Source organism: Entelurus aequoreus, linkage group LG16, assembly GCF_033978785.1.
Source record: "Entelurus aequoreus isolate RoL-2023_Sb linkage group LG16, RoL_Eaeq_v1.1, whole genome shotgun sequence".
Classification (NCBI taxonomy): domain Eukaryota; kingdom Metazoa; phylum Chordata; class Actinopteri; order Syngnathiformes; family Syngnathidae; genus Entelurus; species Entelurus aequoreus.
This window is the reverse complement of record NC_084746.1, coordinates 43,369,501-43,387,000: the sequence shown is the minus strand read 5'-3', so window position 1 is coordinate 43,387,000 and position 17,500 is coordinate 43,369,501. Positions and strand designations below refer to the sequence as shown.

The window sequence follows — 17,500 nt, the reverse complement described above, 5'->3', positions numbered from 1 at the left end:
AATATACATGTATACATCTAGGATCTAGGATTACAAAGTTACAGAATAAGTAGAAGTTTAATCTCAGTCAGCCTATATTTCCAACCTGTACTTCAGCTGGGCTTTGTTCCTCTCTCTCGTCCGCGCACATCGCCTCCTTCCTTATTGCAGACAACAACGGTGAGCCATTGATCTTGCTATAACATCTGGGATGTTGTGTCATGGTGAAAGTCACTTAAAACAGATGGCTGCTGGCAGTCATTGATGTCCAGAGAGCACAATAAAAGCAAGAAAGCTAAAAAAAACTACAAAACATTTGGACCGAGCAGGGGCGAATGCGCACTCAGCGTGAGGGGGATTGGTGACGAGAGGTTAATTTGCACTTAACAAATCCGCTTCTCAAAACAAACTGTTTTAAAAGGCAGCAAAAAATGGCAAGGTCTGTGATACAAAATCTATAAACATTTTTCACCAAATATCCACCATTAGACACAAGGAAGTGTTTTAATGTAGAAAATAAAATTATGATATGACCCCTTTGTTGGAATTTACCCTGAGAGGAATGAATAAACATGTCCTTCTCGAAGGTTAACACACAAGACAAGTTTGTTGTGTGAACAAAAAGAAGAAAAGTGTGGTCATTAAAAGTAGTGTTGTCAAGGTTACGCCCTGGCAAAGCTCTCGGTGACATTTAACACAAAACTAACACAAAGACGTCACTACCAGCACAGCAGGACGCTCCGACCAGACTAGTCAATGATCAACCTGATCTTTCATTGGTAATCTAATACAGTTGCTCAGGTTTGATGTGATGGATTGGGGTGTCTTCAACTAGCCCTCAATGCTGGAAACACCACTAGAAATGTCTCACATGTAAACATAGGACATCGTCACCTGACCGCCTTCTGACGCCAACACTTCCCCCATCAACGACGCCAACTCATCACCTAAGACGATGCCTGCCACAGAGACGAGCAGCTGCCTATTTACCAGTCAAGTGTAGTGCTGCACAATAACAATATACAACGTAGTACCACATAAAAATGTTGATCGTTCGATATCATTTTCTATTGTTTATATCACATTTTTAACAACTAAGCTGCGGCAAACACTGCTACTTTGCGCTTTGCAGTAGCGTTTTTTACGTCACTTTAAATAACTTTACGGCAAGAGCTGGTGGGAGGATGGATATCAACATTGTAGTAGTCTGCTACTAACACAATGGAAGCTAAACCAACAAAATGAGCCAATAAGAGGGAAGAGGAACTCCTTTGTTTGGATTTGGTATAGAATAAAAAAGTCAGACACCGACTAAACAACTGTAATCTGCAGAACAGGCCAGTAACAAGTCATTGCGAATGACTTGAACACATCTAATCTTTTCTATCATTTGAAGACACGGTATGAAAAACAGTACAGAAAAAGTGTTAAAATGTGAAAAAGTACTAACGTTACAAACCCATGAAGTGATGAAAAGAAAAACACATCAAACGAGCCTGATACTTGCCGTGGTTCAAAGGCATCAACTATGACAAGCATTCCTGCAAGAAATTACAGATGCTATGTCTAAATTCATTAGTATCAACATGACCCAAGTACTGCACACAATGTTGGAAAAAAAAAGGCTGGTACTAAAAATACTTTTTTATTGTTTTTTAATTTTTTTAAAGAGTTGTCCTTTTAGTATATAAAATGTGTATTTTCAAAAAGCGGGAAAGTTCAGTGAAATTGACATTCATTTAATGTGTGTACAGTGATATAGTCAGGTTTTTAATGTAGTGAGTCCCAGGGACCTATAGGTAGTGATTTTAGTGGATCCCTCAGAAATGTAATGGGTCCCTAAAGTATTTTTCATCGCCACCACAGTATGTTGAAAATAAAAAATCATTACAGCATGTTCCTAGACGTTACAACATTATTGACATAAGTGAGCACAGTTGAACTGTTGGCTTATTTAACTGTTGGTTTATTTACTATGACCGGTGTTCGTATTTCTAATTGTTGAAATAAAATCTGTACTGACTGGCTAGTTGTTTAGGTAGCGGCTAAACTAGCATGTTGCAATACGGTGTACAAGTGATGACGCTTGTGCTGAGCAGATGCACAGAGGTTTAAAACAGCAATTCTCTAGTCTGCTAACAATAAGGTTTATTTTGCTAGCTAGTTAGCAGGGCTGCAACTAACGACTATTTTGATAGTCAACTAGTCATCAACTATCTTAAAGACTAGTCGACTAATAGGATTATGAAACGTATTCAGTGGCTCTAATTTACCCATTGGGTTTTAAATACAGCTTGAGATATTTTTAGGCATGTGCTAACAAAGATGACGACTTCCTTCAGAAATATTTATTTATACTGTATTTGTACTGCTCATTTGGTTGTTACAAAATAATAACTATACTAAACTTTTGTCCACTAAAGGGGTCGTAATATGATTTTTTTTCTACATCTAAAACACATAAGGTGGTCTACATAACATGTAATGGTGGTTCTTTGTTCAAAATTTTGCAAAGATACCGTATGTTTTAAAGACCCTTTTCAAGCGTCTTTCTGACTGTCTTTTCAGGATGCGCTGTTTTGTGGGCGGTCTTGTTTACGTGCCTCCACTTCAACTGCGTCTTCTTTCCGTCAGCCATGTTGTGGTTTTTAAGCGCTTCGATAGCGAGTCTACTGGTCATCTTACCTTAAAAAAAGTAATTAGTTATAGTTACAAATTACTTCTCCCAAAAAGTAATTGAGTTAGTAACTCAGTTACCTCATCGTAAGAGTAACTAGCTACTCAGCAAAGTAACTGAGACGTTATTTTTTATTTTGCTATTTTATATGCTATTAGGTTTGATAAAATCTTTAATGTCAAATATATTTATATTAAATGATCAAAGACTATATACAGTATTTTAGAACATTTGACATTTATCTGAACTCAATAGATTGCAGTGTGCCATATGATATGGATAGAAATAAAAATGGATTAAAAGATATTACTTAAAGTAACAACATTAAATATTGAAAGTACAAAGCCCAATACAGTGCACACAATGTTAATTGTTGAAAATAACTGGCCTATAGTCTTAGTACTGTAGGAGTCATGTTGGTGTGTGACATTTACAATAAATCTGGCTGAGCAGAGGTGTGTGTGTGTGTGTGTGTGTGTGTGTGTGTGTGTGTGTGTGTGTGTGTGTGTGTGTGTGTGTGTGTGTGTGTGTGTGTGTGTGTGTGTGTGTGTGAGGAAGGGATGGGGTGATGTTCATGTGTGCCCATGTGTAGGATGTGGCTCTTTGCAGTAACACAGTAAAAAAAGTGGCTCTTAAGTCTCTGACTGGTTGGCCACCTCTGCTCTATAATGTCCGGAAAAACGTGAGAAAAAACGTCACAGACTATAATCGGCGACAAATTGTATTAATGATTTTTGACGACAACATCAATGAATAGTTTCATTGTCCTTACTAGTTACTGTGATTTTAAACATTGTATCATTTATCATGTGAAAAATGAGGCGTGTTTCTTGGACATAAGAAGTGAGTTGCCTACGTCCTTTCAGATAATTATGCGTCAAGGACGCAGGACGTGTACCTAGCTACATCACTGTGTGTACGGTATATACACATAATTTAAAAAGAAATACTATATTGCAGTGGCGGGCCGTGCGCTTCCCACCTAGGCCTTCAGTGATGTCCGACTTCAATGATTACATCTCAAAATACCATAATTTATGTCCCCACATGACCATTGCTGGAGAAATACTATACAGAAATACATAGAACGGGTTATTTTCTGGGGCAATTAAAACATATCTTATGTGGTACTGTCAAAATTAAAATTGCAAAAAATATATTAAACGTGAAAAAAATAAATAAATAAAATATCTGAACTCACATTTCATCGCCGGGACAGTTAAGCTAGCTTCCGGAGTTGGCCGACATCGTCTCACAAGATGTAGTTTCTCTTTAAATATCCTTCTTGAAAATGACCTTGCAAATATAGGTGTTGTCTTGTTTAATCTTAAAAGATGCAGACGAGGCGTATTGGCTGAGTTCTTAAAGTTTACTCCACAGCGTGCTCATCGATAACATCCAGCTGCCGGCATGGGTACATTCAACAACCTAAACAGGGCTACTGCGCATGCTCTTCACTACTGTGGCATGATGGGTAATGGAGTTCTTATGTTACCTTGCTCATAACATCACAATATATATCTGCCTTAGGCCAGCTAGAAAGCTTTACTGACAACAGCTCGTGATCTGATTGGCTATCGCAACTGTCTGTCAAATGTTTGTGTCCGTTCACTTAAGAGTGCACGGACTCCGGCAGTTTCGTACAGCATGGCAACATAAGCTAGCTGAATTCTGATTGGATAAAAACTCTATAACCTAAAAACAACAGCGCTGGGAGGAGCATAATATGACATGGAGAGAATATGAATACTTTTAGATATTTAGGGAAAGTAAATAAAAAAATACTTTTATCTTTAATTATGATCATGATTTCTGGTTATGTTAGGCCAGCAGAGAAGGCCTTGCTGGCCCTGACGGCAAACCACTTCTATATTGTGATATCTATTGTTAGCAGGATATGAGATTACCTACATCGGAATATACCTGTACTCTATATGTTTGTCCAAATTGCAAAGCACTAAGTCAGTGTAACGTACTACGTATGCTATCCATATAAACATATTTGTTTATTTCTCTATTAGCAAAAAACAAGGTCATAGATTTGACGGATTGTTGACTATGGACGAAGTCTAAAGAATCAGATTTGACTGTGAAAATCTTTAGTCGAAGACAGCCCTAATTTGATGTGTTAGAGAATTTGTCCAGAGGGAAACTACAGGCTGTGTTCCATTCAAAAAACTTTTTGTTTGGAGGAAACTTCAGTGTCACTTTAAAGCCACCGTGGAGACCCGGTCATGGTTCCGTTAGTGATCCGGCTTTAAAGGGCTCGGGGGGTAATGGTCTCATTTAATTGCCTTTGTCCAAGCAGAGTGCCAAAAGTGAAATGGTCTGTTAAAAAGAGCACAAAGGTTCTCTGGATGTGTTCCAGCCCAGCAGTAAGACCAAGCGCCATACTGCTGGGTCTGGTCTGGACACAAGAACCAACCCCACCGTCTCCCATCTTTATTCAGAGGCAGCCCAATGACTCAGTATGTCATCCTCAGCTGGGCCTTTTGTGGTTCTGCTGGCAAGGAGTGAGTAAGTGAGACGTCATACTCGTACATTTAATCCCCAAGAAGATTTGAGTCTCTCATTAAAGTCCAGTTTCTCTTGACTTTATAAACTGTCATCCAAAACATAACATATTGAATTTGGAGAAGCAAATTAAAAATAACTCCTGTTGTAGCTGAGCTGCTCCACCCAAAAGCAAACAACCTCCATGTTTACTAAATGTTTGCTCAGACGGATCCAATGAACAATTCCAACAATGTGGACTAATACAACAAATCCCCAAAAGACTCCCAAGTTGGCCTGGAGAGGTTCCGCCCACCACAGTGGCCCCGTGACCTCACATGCCTCTGCAATTATCATGACCATCACGGTCTGACCTAGCATGCTGCTCTGTGGTCAGGGGTCACGGACGAAGACCCCGGGTGGGGGGCGCCTATGCTAGCTAGGACCGTAGGCCTGGGCCGATAACAAATTTTTCTTGACAATGTATTGACCTACAAATTATTGCTGATAAACAATATTATTGCCTTTATTTTTGTGAGACCAAATTAACCATTGATTTAATGATAATACATAATAATAACGCAGGTATATACTTTCAAATGCAATAAACTTGTATTTCTCATGTATTTTACATTGCAATTGAAATGAACATTTTTAAATCTTCAAGTTAAATAAAACACATAATAACAATACAATACACTTTGTCTGTTAGCAAAATGTTTCACTTATAAAATTAATTAAGTATCAATTTATTAATAAAATATCTTAAGGAGGGGATGGTGGGGGGACTCAAATATACACCACCAATAAATAAAATAGCTAAATAAAGTATTGACAACATGGCACTTCCATTTTTAACATGTAGGCAGAGGTAGAGTTGTACATTACTTAACTGACAATCAAGTTAGAACATTTTTTAAATAAAAGTGCAAAGTAACAATATAAACACTACAGTTTAAACATATGTATTAACAGCTCATATGCAAAACAAAATTAAAGTTTGGCAGATTCCGAGTGAGGAACACCGACAAGACATGACAACATAACAGCATTTAAAAAAAATGCTAGTTTTAAAACAGTATTAAATGGCAGTACGTATTTGTCGATGTATGTCTGTGATTTTTTTTTACGCTGACCTGTCACCTGGCTCCATCACCGAGTGCGAAGTGAGTTTGGACTGTCGAGTGGTTTTATTTCAAGTGGGTGTCGTTGTCGTCGCGCACATTCGGCAAACTGGCTTCTCGGCCTTGATAGGCTCATCTTGTTCCAAAGGTTTAAACTGAAATATTCTTACACTGGTGCAGTGGCATTTGGTTTTGTGTTCATTATGTCCATGTTAGCTGCTACATGCTAACTAGTTGCACTGTGTGATGCTAGCTGGCCATAGGCCCCGCGTCACTGCACAAAGAGTCCAAGTCACCTCATGAGAACAAGATCATTCACCCACTTCTTTTCATTCCGCTATGGCACAAACACGCTTGGCCGCTAAAAGCGACAAAAAGCTCTTGAAGCATGCAAATGGCGATTTATCGACGCTGGAAAACTTACCTACTTTCATTTTCATTTATCGTCTGTTAATTGACTTATCGAATATCGGCCCAGGCCTACTAGCACTTCAGTAGCTAATTTCAGTCAGTCAATCAAAACAACGTCATCCTACCAGACTCCATCTTTGTAGCGGAGATAATCATGCTAATGTTGGCAACGCCTATGACTGAAACGGTAATTAGCAGATGCTCGGCCTCCAACCAATCGTCATTCCTCAGTCTGACAACCATTAATCTTCACTTACAATCAGCCAATTGTACCTTGCAGCCTTCACACGTCAAGTACAGCGATTTGGGCCTTCTAACCGCACTGATTTTTTGGCATTATGGGAGAGGTGGGCTGGGTCTGTGCCATTCCATGCACATACACAGGTGCTACATAGCAGAGTCCTAAAATGATTGATTGTAATACCATCGTTCCCTGCAGCTTATTAATGATAACAGACACAATTCATATTCAGACCCAAATACACAAGACTCAAAACAATCCACAACGTAAACCCACACAACACTTGCTCACCCACGACTACATTTCTGTGTGTAATAATGACAGTGTTTCCCACACATTCATTTATTTGTGGCGGCCCGCTACGAAAGAATTAAGGCCATAGATTAAATAGATTTTTCGGCTTTTTTTTAAATTTTTTTTTTTTTGTCCTGTCCAGCTTCTCAGGCAAATCATATAGTAGATGTAGATGCCCATATCGGCTGTTCAGATTTACTTTACAAAAGAGAAGTGTAGGATCAAGATTTTTGGAGCTCTTTGTTCAGTGGATCAGATGTTTGATGAAGCTGTGTCCATCTACCACCACTACTGTTTTCTGTTTATTTGTTACTGACTGTGGCAGGACACCTCTGCCTCTGTTTCACTTTATGTTGCTGGTAAATAATATGGTTGTAGTAGTAGGCTAAAGTTAAATTATTTAGTATGCACTAATTAAAGGGGCAGAGCTTTAGGGGACATTTTAGCTTTTATATTTTTATAAAATATATTTTTTGTAAGAACCACAATTAATAAATATATTTCAGTGAATAACTTATTGTTCAAATCTGTATATAAATATGTACATAAAGTGTTGTAATTATATTGTAAAATGGATGGATGGATGGATGGATGGACGTTTAAAACAAAACTGTTATTAATTAGTAAGTATACATTTTTTGAGCCTTTTTAGAGAAAATCATATCATTGTAGTAAATTATGCAAATTACTCGATGATGTCATGGTGACCACGCCCATAGCCACACCCCCACCGCCACAGGTATCTTGGCAGTTTATGGGAAACACTGAATAACGTGTCATTTAATTCATTCGGCCGTGCTTCTTGCATAGTAGAAAGAATCTGAATGACTAGAAACAATCCACAAAGTCAGTCGAAAAGTAAACGGTCTAATAAGCGCACAAATGGCCAAGTGAATATGCCACAAATCTGAGCAAAATACCTTGTACTTGCTAATAAACAACAAAGAGTCGAGGAATAAAGGCATCAAACGTGTACTGATAGTGAAGTGGACTTATTCTTAATTATCGCACTGAAATAGAAAGTTAAAATAAACTGTTCTTGTCTACTGACCGCACACAAACACTCAAAATGAGTTGTGTTAGTCAAAAGACTTGATGTAGACTCAAAGACCAGTGTGTTGCTGGAGGCGAGAAGCTTTCAGTCTGCAAACACAGCAGAACAAACATGGGACTTAATTCCTTGCTGGAGGGCAGCAATTATCAGCTAATTAACACCTGAGATGAACATGCTGACAACATCTTTCACTCCATCCACACGACATATAGTACTTAATACATTAATATCTTTGGATGCAGTTTTGTATTGGATGTCATTAGACCGTGTACTTATTAATAAAGTGTCCAGTGAGAAGGGAACAGAGTCAGCCAGGAAGGACATGACGAGTGACAGGAAAGACTTTGAAGCTTGATCAAAGTGCTGGCGCCCGGGCAAACAAAGGGCACTAATAGGAAAAGGGATGAGGGAGGGTACATACCTGATGAGCACACACTGGTTGTGCGGCCTCCTCCACAGGGAGCGGTAGCACTCGTTAGCCACGGCGAAGATGTGTGGCGGGATCTCGCCCAGGTGGTGGCAGCTGTACAACTCCACGGCGGCCCGCTCGTACAGGCCGGGCAGTGGCTGGTAGGGATTGACTGCCGCCAGGATGGAGCCGATGTACGTCTGAGGAGAGAGGGCGGAGTTGTACATTAGTGCTGAGTCAGCTACTATGTAAATCATAGCATGCCTTTATAGGAATATTTGTGTCAGTACCCTTCAATAAGTGTACTCTATCTGCACTCTGTTTACTTAGTTCCTGAGTGTGCTAATGTTGACAGCGCAGCACTGTCCCAAATCCATTACTGTCCAGACCAGAAAGGACGATCACAGTATTTAACCACTTTATTTATAGTACCGTATTTTCCGGACTATAAGGCGCACTTAAAATCCATTTTTCCCCCTCAAAACTCGACAGTGCACCTTATAACCCGGTGCGCCTAATGTAAGGAATAAGTTTGGTTGAGCTAACCCACCTCGAAGCAACTTTATTTGGTACATGGTGTAATAATATATGTGACCAGATGGCAGATACGTGTAGGCTGCGTTTGATGTGCTTCAACATACTATTATTATTATGGTGTGTGTAAAAGGTAAGACATTATCTGGCGTTTTGTTTCGCAATATTATGCAAAAGCAACTTTTCTTACCTTCTGGTACCTGCTAATCTGTATTTGGGATCTGCATAAATCCTGAAAAATTGCACGCGTCCGCCTTTGTAGTTCATGCCAACACCATAGTTGATTAGCTTCTTCTTTTTCCTCTATCTTCTTGTTATGAGACATTCATCCTCCGCTGTTGCCATTTCTAATATAAAGTAGCATAAAGTTCTTACTTATATCTGTCAGTAAACTCGCCATGAAAGCGCTAAAACATACCGGTGTAGTGAGTTTTACATTATTCACCCAAGGAACTTTAGTTATTAGAGTTCCGGTCGGACGTTTTTTCACGGGACACATTTCCGGTGTTGTTTCCGGATGAGATGCTACTCCGTTATTGATTGAAGTAAAGTCTGAATGTCATTGAAACAGTTAGCTCCATCTTTTAAGACTTCTTCCACTCCTGTCCTTGCACGCTACACCGCTACAACAAAGAAGACGGGGAGAAGACGCTGCCAAAGGTGAGCCACGTAAATAAGGCCGCCCACAAAACGGCGCATCCAGAAGCGACTGTCAGAAAGTGGCTTGAAAATGATCTGTACAACATAATCTATGCTCCATTTTGCCAAAGAACCACAATTACATGTTATGTAGACCACAAGGAAGTGTTTTCAATTTAGAAAACAATAATAATAATATGACTCCTTTAATGCGCCCTATAATCCGGTGCGTCTTACATATGAAAAAATATCAAAAATAGACCAGTCATCGGCAGTGCACTTTATAATCCAGTGCGCTCTATGGTCCGGAAAATATGGTACTATTTACTATTGATGGGGTAAATGACTCGCCAGATAAAACCTGTTTGAGGGCCCATTCATTGACACCCCTGATCTGGATCTAGACATGTATCCATCTACACATTAACATTAACATACACGCACACACACGTACATTTGATCATTCATATCCATATATTACGAGTTGCTAATCTGCAGCCAAAAAAGTGTTTGTTGATAAACAGTCAACTGACAAAGCAGTTGTTTCGGTCACATGTTTTTATTTCTGAAAGTGACACACACATCCAGGCATTGAGCTCCTTGTGTTTCATGAGACATCAATGCTTTTGTATATTCAGTTTGAATCATTACTACTAATTACCTTTCGCTAAATAGCACAGATGGTGACTATTGATTGTAGGTGGTGTCCATCACTGCACACTCACCATTTTGAGTGTAATTTTAAGTGTGCACGCACGTTTGCACTCAAAAGACTACGTGTAAGTACACGAGTGCACCAATTGTGACACAGACTCCATTAACACGTACGTTTTAAAATTGCCTCCATGTAAACAAAATCATGACTTTTCTTTCCATTTGAAGTTAAAAACAGTTTTGTGTAGAGAAGATGACTAATGTTGGACAGCAAAGAAACCAAAATGAAGACAAGATGTTTGGAACACTTTTTTGAAGCGCTCACGGTCCAAAATAGAGACCAAAAATGTGTCGCCAGGCTCCAGCGTTCATGTTTTGACTGCTGGTAAGACATTAAAAAGCTGCAGTAAGCACCTTCTGGCGCTCCAAACCACACGGCTGCTCCAGTCCAAAGCAAACTAAAAGTCTGACTTTTAGAAAGACAAAAAAATGTGAAGACGCACAACGTGGATGAAGGCCACTCGTGAGCAAATTAGCACAAGTTCAAAGCTCTGAAGTGTACTCGGCAGTGACAAAAGGTCACATGAGAGGCTTCCAGATATATGTTCTTCCATGGAAGTTCTTCTACTTGTGGTGAAAAAAGTCAATTATTTCTGCAAAGGTCTGCCTGATGACCAAGCCGTGTTGTGCACATGAGGCCTACTGACTGACTGACCTACATTCAGCATGCAAACACATTTGAATAGCAGGTGAGCAGAAATTTTACATGACGAGCAGCCTGTGGAGAGACTTAGGAGGCGGGGCCATTGTCATCATGTGACTTGGTGCACATGTTCGACTCCTTTTTTCCTCTATTCATGTTTGTGATAATTGCACCTTTTGCACTAACTATTTTTTTCTTCTGACTTGCTACAGTTTTGACCTTTAGCGCCACCTGTTGAGCGTGTAGTTTTAAAGTGCATACGATTCATTGTAAAGTCGAACGAGAGCATTGTAGAAGGCTCTGCGCTGCTGACTTCTGTGAAGAGTTAAAAAAAGAAAAGAAAAAAATACCTTTGGGCAAAGCCGCAGTTCCACTTAAGTTGAAGAATTGAAACCATTTGGACTCAATTATAACCCCCCTCCCCCTCGCCTTGTCTGCCCCCACCTACACCATTTCTTCCTGGTAACAGTTTCCACGGCGATGCCCTGGCCAAGCTAATTGGCTGTGACTCTCTTCAGAGGGCTCACCATTGGTTAAACGTGGATTACCGAGGCCCCTTGTCATTGTTCGTCATTCCACAGACGTGATGCAACAAACTAACCATATTAAATCGTACTTGCAAACGCTTGAAAAACTGTAAACTAATTTGAAGGATTTTAACAAATGTATTGACAATACACAAGCTGAATAATATGCTAATCTGCCAATAAACATAACATGCTAGTCATGAACTAATAAACATACTAAAATGAATGTGTGAAAATATTTACAGAGAATGTAAAAAGTGTGAATTATTGGTGTAGTGGAGCATGAAGTAAATATCTAAATGGCGTCTCTGTTGTCATGTGATCTTACAAATAAACACGTCTGGTGTTTTTACTGACAGGCGTCATGTAAAAATGCGTAGAGCCGAGCGGGCAAAAAAATTCAAAATGAGATCAGTCAAGAGTGCATAAAGCAGCCAAATGAAGACCAGATGTGGGAACGAAGTTGGAGGATGAGAGTAAAGCGCTCGCCGACTTGCGTGACTGACGGCAGGAAATGTAGGCGGGATGCCGCCAACAAGCAGCGCTTGCATGGCCAGCAAACTGCTGCACGTTTTATTGTGCTTGGACACATCAGCAGATCCCTTGCATGAGTTTTTTTCCCTCGTTTTAATGTGACAGACAGATGAATGTCTACACGAGAGCTGCAAGAACAAGAAATGTTTGTCTTTTCATTGTACTGGACGTCTTACATGCTAACACAGTTAAATGACAGACGCGACTAGTCACACTCACTAGCATTAGCATAAGTGTACATACAGTGGGATCTTGGTTTCCGCACTTTTCATTTGATTCAGTTTGGCCAGGTTTTTTTCGTGTAACAAACTAGCCCATGTTCCATAACTTTTCCAACTTTTATGTGGAAGTTTCCCATATTTTCAAGTGCAAATGTTGACATCTATAGAATGCACACAAAATGACAAACAAAAATCTACTTTTTTCCTGTTGGAACAAGAGTTGTCAAGTGTTGTGCTCCCTGCGCTGTCCATACGCTGTGTAGAGGGGCAGGTGTTTAAGTTGCATAACTCTCAGTTTTAGGTAGAATATGCTTTCGGACAGTCGGTGCTTTTTATTTTATTTCATTGAGTACAACTGCAAGATAAGCTACCGTGGGGCCAAATAAAGTTGCAAGTGCCAGCACTTTGCTAAAGAAGGTGAGAAATACAATTGAATAAAAAAAACAAAAAAACAACTCGTGGCAAAGTACCAAAGTGCTGTCCGTATCGGTGTCCCCGTAAAAAAAAGGTAAATATTCATTTTTACATTTCATTCATCATTTGTATGTATTTCACATTGTTTTCTGCATGTAAAATTATAATTATTCTCTACAAAATGTGTGCCAAACTATTTTCCATTGCTGCTAATTGCTCTTTAAGTGCCAGTATTTTAAATTAGTCCCTCACCTTCAGCTAAGTAGCCAAACTGACAACTATTGAAACTATTTATCGATACACATACCAAAATCGGTACTTCTTATTGATACCGGTATTCATCAGTACTCTTATCGTACTATATGTAATTGTTGTAAATAAAGATGTGGAAATATGCATTTTTACTACCATTTTTCTAAGCTTTATTATTTTCCATTATAATTGTTTCCTTATTTGTGATTATTCCAAGCTGATTATCAGATCTTAGGGCTGGGCGATATGGCAAAAAATGCTTTAAAAAAACATTCGATTTCGAATGATATCACCATTTTTTATATTGCTTTTAACCTGCCATTTTTAAAGCATACTTTACTTAAAACCAAATAAACGCGTCGCATCCACAACTTCGTAGCATTAGCAGTAGTGGCAGGTGTTTTTCACACCACTTTTGGACAAGTAGTCATCAAATTTGCAAAAGAAACATATCACCTGACACGTCGTCATTTGCGAAATGTTTGGCTCTGTATTTTGTAGTTAGTTTGAGGTGGTCAAGGAGGCAGACACAAATATGGCCCGAGAAGGATGCATTGCTGCCGGCTAAAGAGCAGCAATGTGCATACTGTATTTTTCGGACAATAAGGCGCACTTAAAATCCTTAAATTTTCTCAAAAATCGACAGTGCGCCTATTGTACGGAATACTTCTGGTTTTGCTTACCGACCTTGAAGCAATTTTATTTGGTACATGGTGTAATGATAAGTGTGACCAGTAGATGGTAGTCACACATGAGAGATATGTGTAGACTGCAATATGACGCCAGTAAACAACACCAAAACTTTAAATGTTCCATTGAAAATATGGAACATTACACACAGCACTCAAAAATCTGTCAAAATGTTTTAGTCTGACTTTGAAGCCTTGGATTGTCGGCCCATTACGGCTACAGTAATCAGAGATACAAGTATTGATATGGTGTGTGTATAAGGACCGCAAAATGGCACCCATTAGCAGACATATTATCTGGCGTTTGGTTTCACAATATTATGCAAAACCAACTTTTCTTACCTTCTGGTACCTGCTGACGTGTATTTGAGATCTGCATAAGTCTTGAAAATTTGCGCAGGTCCGCCACCGTAGTGCGTGCCGATGCCGTAGTCGATAAGCTTCTTCTTTTTCACTATCTTCTTGTTATGGGGCATTCATCCGGCGCTGTTTCCATTTCCAATATAAAGTAGCGTAAAGTTCTAACTTATATCTTGCTATGAAAGCGCTAAAAACTACCAGTGTAGTGAGTTTACATAATTCACCTACGGAACTTTAGTTCTTAGAGAGTTCCGGTCGGACGTTTTTTTACGGGACACATTTCTGGCGTTGTTGCACTAGTGAGCCATGGATGAGAAGATACTGCTCCGTTGTTGATTTAAGTGAAGTCTGAATGGACAGTTAGCAGTTAGCTCCATCTTTTGACACTTCAACTCCCGTCCTTGCACACTACATCGCTACAACAAAGATGACGGAGAGAAAACGCTGTCGAAGGTGAGCCACGTAAATAAGACAACCCAAAAAACGGCGCATCCTTAAGCGACTGTCAGAAAGCAGCTTGAAGATGATCTGTAAAACAATCTATGCAACATTTTTTTTTACCAAAGAACCACCATTACATGTTATGTACACCACAAGGAAATGTTTTTAATTTAGAAAAAAATCATATGACCCCTTTAATGTGCCTTATATCCAGTGCGCCTTTTGTATGAAAAAAGACCTGAATAGACCCGCTCATCGGCAGTGCGCCTTATAAACCGGTGCGCCCTATGGTCCAGAAAATACGGTACATTACTAGTATAACCTTATGAGATGCACAGATGACATGTGTCAATATCAAAACATTATTTTGAATCAACACGTACAGTCCAGTTGGTACTTCATTATTATAAATGTAACTCTCTTATGGGTATAATGGGTACTTAAACATGTAAACAGTACAGTATGTACTTCATTGTCAAATGTAACTCACTTGAATTAATACATACAAACACTTGATTAATATTTATTAAACAAAGAGCAGTTATTATTGTATGTAGCTTCTGAACAAGACAGAGGTTTTAGCACATCAACATCGCATCAATAACAGTCCTTTACAGTCTCATAGAAATGTTTGTACACGAGAAATTATTAAATAATTTAAATCCTTACAATAACCATGAATATATGTGTTTGTTTTACACGTAGTAAACAGTCGTGGACAGACGAAGCCTGAAAGCGGTACGGAATACATTTTTGGCACCGAATCAGTTTTTGGCGCAACAGCGATAGCAGCAAATAAGACTCAACTTACAGTTGTGTGATCGATGACCCACCTGCTGATGGCATCACGGCAGTAAAAATGAAATGTCTTCATTTTCTCCCAGGAGCTTATACATTGTGGAACATGGTAAAGCCACACATTTTGTTTTTTGCGGTGACTTCCTTCACTTGCAAAGAAAAGCATCTGATTGGTTCTCGTTCATAACTAATCCCCATTAATGTATTCCATTAAAGAGCTGTGATTGGATATATTCCGAAATTGTCCAACCCATTGACAAGACAAAATTAAATATGATTGGATTTCGTTTCTGTCAACATTTTCATCGCAAAATAATACTCTAACATGTCAGGTAATTGTGTTATTGACTTAGTCAACGTGTCTTTGTTTTGATTACCTATCATCTTATTTTTACCTGCTGCGATGTAAAAAAAACAAAACCCAAATAAAACAGCTTCCAGCCCTGGGCGGGCACAGCTCTGTAGGCGGCCCCGCCGGTCTACGTGCCTCCACATTGATGTAGTTTTTAGCGCTTGGAATCTACTGACAGAAATAAGTTAGAACTAGGGCTGCTAATAACGATTAATTTGATAATCGATTAATCTGTCGATTATTACTTCGATTAATAATCGGATAAAATAGACAAAGTACATTTCTATCCTTTCCAGTATTTTATTGAAAAAAAACAGCATACTGGCACCATACTTATTTTGATTATTGTTTCTCAGCTGTTTGTACATGTTGCAGTTTATAAATAAAGGTTTATAAAAAAAATTGAAAAAAATAAAATAAAATTAAAAATAAAAAAACAATAAAAATTGCCTCTGCGCATGCGCATAGCATAAATCCAACGAATCGATGACTAAATTAATCACCAACTATTTTTTATAATCGATTTTAATCGTTTTAATCGATTAGTTGTTGCAGCCCTAGTTAGAACCATACAATATTTTGTATTGGAAATGGAATCTGCTGAGGATGCAAGTGCATGTACGCCAGACTGCCCCACAAAAAGAGGATAGAGAAAAAGAAGAAACTTATTGACGACAGCGTTGGACTACAATAGTGAACTTACGCAAAGCTTTTTGGATAAACTTTACGTCACCAGTTGGAAAAACATCAGTAATGGTGCCAATTCCAAACAGCTCTTTTGGAGAAAGTATTAAGGAAGGCAAAATTGTTTTATAAATATCTCCGCAATGCCTCCAAATTTTCGGGACTTATGCAGATCCAAAATACACAAAAACAGGTAATAGGTAAGAAAAGTTGGTAAGGGACGGCGTCGCACTGGTTGGCAGAGTGGCCGTGCCAGCAACCTGAGGGTTCCTGGTTCAATCCCCACCTTCTACCAACCTCGTCACGTCCCTTGTGTCCTTGAGCAAGACACTTCACCCTTGCTCCTGATGGGCCTTGCATGGCAGCTCCTGCCATTAGTGTGTGAATGTGTGTGATTGGGTGAATGTGGAAATAGTGTCAAAGCGCTTTGAGTACCTTGAAGGTAGAAAAGCGCTATAAAAGTATAACCCATTTACCATTTAGTAATAATAGGTCCTTTTAAGTGTTATTAATAGAGTGCACCAGTTAAGACACAGCAATACAGTAGAACCCGTCTGCTGACAGTCACATGTGCGATCGGCAATGACGCCATGACTGTGGGCTTTGAAGGAGGTCAGTGTGTCACATCATGTGACTCAGACCGCATGGAAGTGTGTTTTGTGGCGTTGACTGCGCCGCTGGAGACGGCGTGTTGAGAGTTTGCGATCTTTCAACTTTGATGCGCACATTTGCAGCGGTCACCAGCTGTTGAAACACCTCTGACCTGTGAACCTGCAGATGTGAGGGGGAGGGACTACGTAAAGCACTGATGGCTGAAAAAAAAACCTGACAGACTATAGGAACTTTAGTGAAGATATTTGATCCCCGTTGAGAAAAGTTCCCATGAGAGCAGAGAGAGAATGGGCACGTCACACGATGTTTGTACAGCAACAAGATGAATGTGCTTTAATGCACACATGGGGTACACACTAAGACAACATGTTGTCTAAAACTTTCTTTCCAAAGGCATAAACCAC

General features: G+C 39.3%; 1 protein-coding gene across 3 annotated transcripts in view; it reads right to left on the bottom strand.

The window, feature by feature from the left end:
* Positions 1-17,500, bottom strand: part of myo10 (myosin X) — a 130,360-nt gene that overhangs the window by 45,697 nt on the left and 67,163 nt on the right. For all 3 annotated transcript variants that reach the window (XM_062023044.1, XM_062023043.1, XM_062023045.1), the window contains one exon: positions 8,695-8,882. In XM_062023044.1, the coding sequence (XP_061879028.1) occupies positions 8,695-8,882 (188 nt within the window). The remainder of the gene's footprint in view (positions 1-8,694; positions 8,883-17,500) is intronic.